We start from the raw sequence: 10,792 nt of genomic DNA, 5'->3' as shown, positions 1-10,792 counted from the left end.
CCGTTGACGTCCGTTCTGTCCGGTGGAAAATTTTGAGCATGTTCAAAACTTTGAACGGACGTCTAACGGATAAAATGTCCGTTGAACGTCCGTTAGGCGTCCGTTGTGTACGGTACTCGTCCGTTTTGTATCCGTTACGTGTCCGTTATGCTTCTGTTAGAGATCCGGTAGACCAATTCCCCAACGGACGTCTACCGGACGCCTAACGGACGCCTAACGGATAAAACGGATGTGAAACGGACATTAACGGAAGGATAACGGATAAAACGGATGCCTTCCAGATATAAAACGGACAAATGCCAATTGAGATTTCGCGTCAGAAATGCCAATAATTGGTATGTTAGATTTTCTTGAGTGTCATGAATATTTATTATTCGTGATGGATCTTGGAGTAAGAGCACGTCTTCGTTACCAAGTAGTTCTTTTTCAGCCCAGACTCAACTTAAATGTAGCAAAAATAAACCTTATAACTGTCGAAAGGAGAAGAATGAGAAGACAAAGGAGATGATGGACACGACCATGGCTTAGTCCTGAAAGAGGACACGTTTTGGTCTATATGACCAACTCGTGACCGAACTTAGGCAGGAGGACCGGCAGTCCTTTGTACACTTTCTTTGAATGCCCACAGAGATGTTCGACGAGATATTGCAGCGGGTTGGACCTCGCATAGCCAAGCAGAATACGTTTTACATAAATCCGCTGGAACCAGGACTCAAGTTAGCAATTACACTTAGACACCTTGCTTCTGAAGCAAAATATCGTAGCATGCAGTACAGTTCCGCATAACACCATATCCGTTTTCATACCAAAGGTACATAATATAAACAAATTCAGAAAATTAACTTAAACTCTATAAGACTGAATACTGAACCACACTGCTTCTACCTTGATTTTTGTTAATCAGAAGAGCTCTATATTTGCACACATATTATGCTAAACAAGACGCAATACAAAATAAAATAAACTAAACCTGTTAACTAAAGTGACCCTCGTGTGTAAAAACGTTTAAAAAAATCGGATAAATTGTTTAATTTGTTTGGTACGTGTGATCTTGATACCTGTCCTACTGACCACACTTTCCCAGAAGCAACTATTATAACATTTATACTAGATACCATGTCCATCTGACGCGCCTTTAATTTTCAGATGGTTTATTGTCTTTGATTTTTAGATGGTTTATTGCCTTGAATTTTCAGATTATTTTGTTCATCCGTTTTATCCGTAGCTTCCGTTAGGTGTCCGTTTTATCCGGTACTCGTCCGTTGGATGTACGTTCGACGTCCGTTCTGTCCGGTACGTATCCGTTTCACGTACGTTCAATGTCCGTTGTGTGTCCGTTAGGCATTCGTTACATGTCCGTTAGTACACCAACGGACTCCCAACGGATAAAAATTTTGTCAACGGATAACTTTTTTTTTATCCGTTAGGCGTCCGTTCGAGCTATCCGGTAAGGTGTGACCGAGGCTTAACAAATAGCTGTTAATTTTGGTGTCATTGTAGAGAGCTGTTTCATTGGCAATCATACAACGTCTTCTTATTTTAACCATTTGCAACATTTTTGCGCGATCTTAGATATTTATATACAAATAAAATCGTCAGATCTGATTTAAACGATTGTGTTTTGATTTTGAATTTGAAATATTGAATGAGTTGGGTGAATTAGCTTGATAGGCGGTGAATGTGTGAAGCTAGTTCTGTCGACAAAACCGGTCTCGTTCCTTTTGGTGTTCTTGCAATTTCGTCACTTTATTATGCTACTTTGATCGATTAACGAGATTAAAATCTTGAGAAACTAATGTCGCCTAATGACTAGACGCTGTTAAACCTATCTTTGCATAAACTTATATAAATTTCTTTGTTGAAGATATATCGACAAAACTTCTCATTACATTGAATTTAAGCAAAAAATGTGAGGTCAAATATGTAAATTATAAACATTTATGCATTACAGAAGCAAGAGTTAACTGATGTTATTTTCTGATGCTGAAGTCGCCGAAGTACACCGTTTTTCATGAATCAATATGGTCTACAAAAGTTTACAATAATATTCAGAATTTGTAACTAAGAGAAAATATCAAGGACTGAATAAGAGATCGTCTCAATACTTTAGACAGATAGCAAACAATTAAACCAAACAGTCAAATAACATTATTTTGACTTCAAATATATATTAAGTTTTTAATGACATTTTATGCATTTTCATATAGTGTCAACAGTTATATAAGTATTTGTTACAACAACAATTATAATGCACCATCGTTTGTAACATCATACATGTTGATTTGATAATGTCATTAATTTTTAAAGCATCAATTCACAATTGTAAACACCGTTTTATTATGCTCGACCTTTATACTAAACAATTTGGAAACGAATAGAATAAACTATGGCCACACTCAGCGGCGTACTTTCGACCTAATAAATAATGCTCTATTTGTGATGTTTGAATAAGTAAATACAAAAAGATATTTGAGGGCAGTCTTTGAACAAAAAAAGTCAAACTACATACTACTTAGTCAATGATTTGCGTTTGAGGTAAAACTTGCGAGAGAAAAGCATACAAAACATGACAAAAAAAAACTACCACTGCAGCATATCTGTTTGGACGATCAATCTTAAATTTGAGTAAAATAATTTTTCCTAGGTTTGTGTTCATTTTAAACCTTTTAGTATGAAATGAAATTATACTCTTGTAATATTCGACTTTTTCCTAAACCATCACCACACTTATATTATATATACAAGAAGTGGTTGTTACCTTCAATTTTTGTCAAAGTAATCGATCGATGCGATTTAGATATATTCAATTTCAATATTTACTGTGTTCTTAAAATTCATAATTTTCAAATCTATTTATCAAATATGGTATTATTCGCACGAAATGTTAAACAGTCGAAATTAAAAACAAGGCACTATTATGAAACAAAATACAGCAGGTTTCTCAAGATAAGAAACCTCAGTACAAAAATTCCTGTTATTAGCATACAAATAGAAAAGAAAACAATATCATATATAATTAAAAAACAATTGTTCAGAGAACAATTGAAGGTCTTTCAACCATTAAGGATCTATTTTGATATGAAAATATTAAAATTCAGTTGAAAATGTCAGTTTAAAAGGCTTAATGATGTATATATATATGAATTTCGAGCAAAGGTCAAAATCTAGAACGTCCAATTAACCTATGACCTTGACCTCAAGTTCAGGGTCATAAACCAAGGACACCAAATCAAAAGACCCTAGGTCTGTAATATGTATGGTTCAGGAGTAATATCACTTTACGCATAATTCTACAAATAAGAGGGGCGAACACTCCAATTTATTGTCTACGCACCCTTTCAACCAAAAGTCATAAGTTCCCACATGTCGTAACTAACAATTTTAGTAAAAATAATTTGTGGATATCTTTTAAGGTTAATGAAAATATGTAAAAATAGGCCAAAATCAAAATTTAAATACGACCTTGACCTTTGACCGTGACCTAATTTTCATTTTTTTGGACCAAGGACCTTAAATTAAAAGACTCTAGGTCTCTATCACTTATGGTTTACCATTTAGAAATGCATATCACTTATATCATATACAAAAGGGGGATAACTCTGATATGTAGTCTCCGGATAGCTTCGGTTAAAATTAAAATCCTAATCTTGAAGACGTAACGAGCAATTTGGTAAAACAAATTTGTCGTAATCTTTTACGGTTGCGAAGGAGTAGTGGCCACAAAAAAAAACAGTGTTTGGGGAGATAACTCTTATAACGTAAAGTATTTTGTTACGCGGTTGTCAAAATTGAAAGCGTATAAACTATACGAGATCATATTCCAAATATCGAAGCAACATGTTTTGAAAAAACAAAACTACGCAAGAAAAAAATTTAAGCGGAAGAAGAAAAATAATAATTAAAAACCAATTGTTCAGAGAACAATTGAAGGTCTTTCCACAAGTCAAGATCTATTTTTTTTTCAAAATATTAAAAATCAATCTAAAATGTCAGTTCCTATGACTTTATAATGTATAAATATGAATTTAAAGCAAAGGTCAAAATCTAGAACGTCCTATTAACCTTTGACCTTGACCTCAATTTCAAGGTCACCAACCAAGGACCTCAAATAAAAAGACCCTAGGTCTGTAATATGTATGGTTAATGAGTTATATCACTTTAGGCATGATTTTAAATATAAGATGGGCGAAAACTCTCATTTATTGTTTACGCACCCTTCCAACCAAAATTTATAAGTTACAACATGTCGCAACTCACAATTTAGTAAAAATAATTTGTCAATATCTTTCACGGTTGTTGAAAATAGAGAAAATAAGCCAAATCAAAATTTAGAATATGACCTTGACCTTTGACCTTGACCTTATTTTCATTTTTTTGAAACAAGGAACTTTAATCCAAAGACCCTAGGCCTATATCACTGATGGTTTACCAGTTATAAAAGCATATCACTTATATCAAATGCAGAAGGGGAAATAACTCTCATATGGAGTCTCCGCATAACTTCGCTCCAAATGAATATCCTAATCCTGAAGTAGTAACGAGCAATTTGGTAAAATAAATTTGTCGTAATCTTTTATGGTTGCGAAGGAGTAGTGGCCACAAGAAAAACAGTGTTTTGGAAGATAACTCTTACAAAGTAAAGTATTTTGTTTCGCAGTTGTAAATTTTTAAAGCGTATAAACTATACGACATCATATTTCAAATATCTAAGCGACATCTTTTGAAACATCAATACTACGCAAGAATAAAATTTGGGCGGAAGAAAAAAAAAAAAAAATAATAATCAGAACAAATTCAAAGGTGGAAAGACCTAATAATCAGAACAAAACCTATAGGTCTTTCAACCGAAAAGGTTGAAAGACCTAATTAAAGTGTATTAGGTCTATATTAATCAAGTAATTAAGTAAGTAATTAAGTAAGTAAGTAAGTAAGTAAGTAAGTAAGTAAATTGTTTATTATTGTGACCTGTGTAAATCAGCATAAATATATAAATTTGTAAAAAATATAACTACTTTATATATAATACGTCTGCCCCAGTGGACCAATAAGTAACTTTTAACTTTCAGTTCAATATAAATGTTCTAATATCATGTTTCAATTGTTCAATTATTCAAGTTCTAGTATACTAGTGCATCGTGTTGGAGTAGGACGTTACTTGCGACACCTGATCAACTGACGTTAACGTTATATTTTGATTACCCATGACAATAGTTCCTACTTGAACGTTGCTTCCTGGAGAGAACACGGTAAAGGTAGCATTACTTTTCTGTTCGACAGTCATATGGAGTTCTCGAATATTCTGTACATTTACAAAGTTTGGCGTATCTTCTTCATTAGACCATCTACATCTATACTGTGACCTATTTGCATTGCATTGTAAATCATCTAAAAATGCCCCTAAAATAAAACAAACGTTTGCATTGTAATAAATTATTATTAAATGTGGCCTTGGACATTTGTAAGATTCGTACGAATAAAAAAAAAGCATATTGTCCGTTGTACTTATTTCATGCAACTGTGGTCTATTTCCCTCTTGTGACATGTTATTATTAATTTCCAATCCAATATTTTTACAATATTTTGTTATAATCAAAATTCAGCATTGTACATGTATCTTTTGTTTTATCATATTTCATGAACTAATTTGCCATTTTCTGAAACAATGTAGCTTAATAGCATGTTAGGCGTCTTGTCCTGTATCCTGTTTTGTAGAATAACAAACAGAACTTTGAAGAAGAAGAAGAAGAAAAAGAACTGCGTCCAAAGAATTAAGTCATAACAAATGTCCGTTACCAGCTACTTGTAGTCTTACGGAGATGAAAAGAGTGATAAAAACGAAATAGCGTTGCTCATAGTTGCACACCAAAAACGTATGATGTGTCTTACAACAAATATAAACATTGGAAGATATGGTATATAGAAGGAACAGCAGTATACCGCTGTTCAAAATTCAAAAATCGATAGAGAAAAAAACAAATCCGGTTTACATATAACTAACACTGAGGGAAACGTATCAAGTATAAGAGAACTACCACACAACACAGACACTACACCGAAACGTAAAACACAGAAAAACGAACTATAATGTAGCAATGATCATTTTCCTGACTTGGTACAGGACATTTTATGAAAACATGGTGGGTTGAACTTGGTTTTGTGGCATGCCATACATCCCGCTGTAATTGCAGTGTTAATTATAACAATAAAATTACAGCATTACACGACAGGGTTACAATAAATAAACAGATAAATGGGAGAAAATATAGGACAGAGAAACAAACGAATAATAGCCATCCAAAGGTAACAGGTATACAAATAATTTTATACACCCGATTTTTATATGATTGACAAATTGAAAACTCTTCACCGGAGACAAAATGACATGAACGTTAGCAACTATAGGTCACCATAAGGCCTTCAAGATTAAGCAAAAGCCATAACTTGTTGCAAGCTATAAAGGACATAATCTGAGAGTATCTATATCCTTTACTGTTCTGAAAAAGGTTTTTTGTGTATGGTATCATACCTTCAACTAGAATGACGAAATGTATTAACAAAACTCCAAGGGGGATTTAAAAACGCAAGTCCATAAGGAGAGGCAAACGATACATAAGCACGACAGTGTCTTTGACTACACATGGAAATTTCACTCAAACATTTGCAGATTCATGAAATATTTTTCATAACTTCATCTCCAAATGATCCTATGCATGCAAATCACGGAAACTATTTAATACGAGTTTCAGGTGAATCAAAATTACACTCACGTGGAAATCACATGATTTAGTTCACGTGCATTTACAAAACTAAGTTTTTTATATAACATTTAAGTTTTCAAATTTGACTAAAACCATTATACATTTCTATTTTTGTGGAGTGCATTCTAAATTCACGTAAAGAAATCATGTCATATTCTTGTGAATTTTACGTTCGGTTCTAGTTTTCTGGTGTCAATTGTAATTTTCATGCAGAAATGTTAGAATCCAAAAAGAATAAACATAAAAGAAGCACAAAATGAAAAATTGCATATGTAATACCCCGTTCTTTCTGTCGTGATGTATCTTTGTCCATGTGAGTTGTCATACCATTAAGCTGCTCATATGACGTCTTCAGTATTGCAACATTCTCAATCAAATCGTTTACCCTTTTCCCTATTTCCGCATTTGATTTCTGTATTTCATGAAAAGTCTTTTCTGTTTCTGCTCTATCGTGTTTTGTAACTCCCTAGGATGAATAATTGAACTATATTTACAGTACTGTAGGTATTGTAGCAGGGCTGATACATGGTAAATAAATCAGATCACAAATTTCTATCATTTTATTGAATATTGTAGTGTAATAAAACAAGGCCTAATATTGAATAAATCACAAACGGAGATAATTTGTCAAATAACAAAAGAATACGCAAATGTACAAACAAATTAAGAGCACATATTTTAATACAGCAATGACATTTTCGTGTACCTAAACTATTCGTCATTTCTTTCCCATGTGCAAACATTATAATGGAACAATGTCTCAGTTAAATGAAATATATTCAACTTAAATGCAGGATACTCATACGTATTTTTTTGTGTATATGAAAATGTATCAATTTTATTCGGATCGAATGTATATTGCCACCAAACCTCTATTGTCTGTTCTACTCGAGTGTTTCATAATGTTAGTACCTTAATATGAATAGTAAATCTGAAGACACTTTTTTGTTGGCTTCTTTGTCAAATCAACAATCAATTTAAATAGATGTTTAGTTTTCATTTTTGTTAGATATATTTTTATGTTTGTTAGTCAGTTGTTGTGGTCTGTGGTGTAATGTTTTCACAGTTTTTGCTGCTTGGTTCCAATTATTGTCATATGTTGTACCTAGTGTGTCAAAAGAGGAACTATAAAAAAGCAAAATAACAAAAAATACTTATCCGAGGAATATTCTTAACTTTTTGGGGATTTTGGATCCTCACAATTCTTCGATTTTGTACTTGTTTGGCTTTATAACTATTTCGATCTGAGCGTCACTAATGGGTCTTATGTAGACGTAATGTGCGTCTGGAGTATTCAAATGATAAGACTGGTACTTAACGGAAAGTCCCTTTAACAAGTATCAAGCAAATAACAGAATCAAAAATTCTTTAACTCATCAATCAAATGGATGTATAAACTGCTAGTGTCATACACTTTAATGTTTAGCTAGCTGTACAACCCAATTTGTATAACCAGTTTCATTAGAATGTACATAGTAAGAATTATCACAGATGTTTTTTTTTCTGATTCATTTCTGTATTTGATGAATTGTAACGTTTGATTTTTATTCGTTTTTATGAGCTTCATCTGTTTGAAACTACCTCGGAGTTAGGTATTTTTGTTACGATTTCATATGTGGTTTGTGATGATTAAGAATGAAATTAATTCTCCATTTAAATTAATTTTAAAATATACGTAGCACTACGTAGCCGCTACGATATTGAACGCAACCCTGATTTAACATTGTCTTATGATGCTGGATAAGCGAACCAAATTAAGGAAATTTTGCATCACATTTCGTGCAGCCTGATACAATATATATATATTCAAGCAAGACAAAGTTCATCGGCCACAACCATAAATAAAAGTTTATGTAAGAGAATTTAAAGAGGGTTACATAAAGCTTAAAATGTAAATCACATAATTGTGTTGTTGTTCGGAGAGTATCTTTACATGAAAGCATTATTGCTATACAGTTTTGTCAATCTCGTAGTAGATGATCTATCTGTATGAATTAGATTTTTTGATATCATATAAACACAAACATCAATCATTAATTGAACAATGATTTCTTACCTCTATTAAGCTTAACTTTGATTCAATCTGTAAAGGAAAGCAAAATATAAACACTGGTAATAACGCAAAGACGTTGTAACATTCTGAAACAATAAATACAAAGTGAAAATGAATTTTGCATTTGTTCAAGAAAATGTTTAAACTTCTACGAGTTTCATTGACTATGAGAAAAATCCCCAAAATTACACGATCAGTTTCACGCCTTTTTTGTAAAAAAGAGACGAATAGAGACGTTCGACTATATTAAGGAATGGTGTTATGTTAAATAAAAAGAGATCCCGCAAACAGAACCAAACAGAGTTTATAGTTCTCAAAATTATCTTCCAATATCTGTACTATCAAACGATGTCAAAGAAATATGCAAGTATTCAGTCGTCTATACATATGCCGGATAGATATTCACCTCTGACAATTTCGTATAAATGTCACACAACTTAGTTGTATCTTTATTGATACAACTATCCATTCGAGCTCTCTTTAGTCTCTTCTCGTCCTCATGAAACGATGGGTCTTGATCTAGAGGCAACTTGATAATATCTGGTAATAACATGCCATATTCGTCCTGAGAAATTCCGTCATGTTTGGTACTTGATGACAATTCGCCCTCCAATGGACAGGATTTATGTATCACTTGCTGATCGTATAAATTTATATGACAATATGCATGCAAAATTTGACTTGAAATCTCTGTTTGCCAATCATTTAGCTTAGCGGAATCAGTATTAAAACTGCGCTGACAATTATGTGGTTTAGCCTTGCTTTTGTATAATTTATCACAAAGAGAATCGGCGCAGATTTGGCACAAAGTACAACATGTCCCATTAATGCATTTGTCTTGATCATTGCAACTCAACATATATTCATGCTTTAAGTTGTGTAAGACATATTTCACTAGAGGACAATTGAAGTAACACTGTAAGCTTCTTAAACAGAATTGACAGTATTCGCATTCTGTACGTTTATTAGGCGATTGAGGGATGAAATCTGTCATAATTGATCCATCTCTTTCCATCCTGAAATAAATATCATGAACTGTTGATGAGAATGATTAATAAAACAACTTTGCATTTGTCCTATTTTTCTTTGTCGATCTAAAAAAAACCAACCCAAAAACAGACATAAACGTGCAAATAAACGGCAAAATATTAAAAAATTATTGAATTAATACAGTATAAAACTATGCCTGTCATTTGCACCATAACTATGTTAGTACACTTCGGTCTAACATGCTTTCAGCCTACATATAATAATATTTCCTGTTTCAAATGACACATGATTTCTTCTCACTTAACTATTGTATCAACCTTTGAAAACTATTTGAGATACACATTTTCAATAAAATAAGATAGGCATTGTGAAAGTTTACATTTTTCTAGAAGTTGAGATTCATTTATTCTTCATTTGCCAAAAAAATACACGTAAAACGTCAATTATTTAAAAGGTATAAAATCAAAACAAACAATCGTGACACATTTTGTTCCAAAAACAATATTATCAAGCTATGTGTTGAACTAGTTTTATCATTTCAATTTATTGTTGATTTTTTTGTCATAATCACAGTACACTGTGATTAAATTTACTGTGATGAAATTTGACAAACACATATATTTGACCAAGTAACTCCATATGAGAGTTATTTCCTCTTATCTTATGCATTGGATATAAGTTATATGCATTTGTAACTGGTAAACCATAAGTGATGGGGACCTAATGTATATTGATTTAAGGTACTTGGTCCAAATTAAAGAAAATTCGGTCAAGGTCAAAAGTTAAGGTAATTTTCAAAATTTTGATTTTGGTTCATTTTCACTTCTTTTCATAAACCGTACAAATATCGACAACATATGTTTATCAAACTGTCATTTACGATATGTCGGAGCTCGTAAACTATTGTTGAAAGGTTGTGTAGACATTGAATATGCGTAAAGTGATAAAAATCATAAACCATATATATTAAAGACCTAGGGTCTTTTGAGTT

General features: G+C 32.5%; 1 protein-coding gene across 1 annotated transcript; it reads right to left on the bottom strand.

Annotated features, from left to right (window-relative positions):
- Window positions 1-4,968: 4,968 nt before the first annotated feature.
- On the bottom strand, window positions 4,969-9,826 carry LOC143053768 (uncharacterized). Its single transcript, XM_076226547.1, has 4 exons — window positions 9,218-9,826; window positions 8,815-8,841; window positions 7,038-7,224; window positions 4,969-5,397 (listed from the first exon to the last, which is right to left on the bottom strand). Exons 1-4 carry the CDS (start codon window positions 9,824-9,826, stop codon window positions 5,126-5,128), a joined length of 1,095 nt encoding a protein of 364 aa, XP_076082662.1. The 3' UTR covers window positions 4,969-5,125.
- Window positions 9,827-10,792: the final 966 nt, after the last annotated feature.

This window comes from Mytilus galloprovincialis, chromosome 12, assembly GCF_965363235.1.
Source record: "Mytilus galloprovincialis chromosome 12, xbMytGall1.hap1.1, whole genome shotgun sequence".
Taxonomy (NCBI): Eukaryota; Metazoa; Mollusca; class Bivalvia; order Mytilida; family Mytilidae; genus Mytilus; species Mytilus galloprovincialis.
This window is presented reverse-complemented; position numbering and strand designations above follow the sequence as displayed.

Coding starts and splice junctions, on each gene's coding strand:
- LOC143053768 (XM_076226547.1), bottom strand. CDS start 9,826: ATGGAAAGAGATGGATCAATTATGACAGATTTCATCCCTCAATCGCCT. Junction 8,842..9,217: donor TTTATACGAAATTGTCAGAG/GTGAATATCTAT, acceptor TTTCCTTTACAG/ATTGAATCAAAGTTAAGCTT. Junction 5,398..7,037: donor ATCACGACAGAAAGAACGGG/GTATTACATATG, acceptor GTTTTATTTTAG/GGGCATTTTTAGATGATTTA.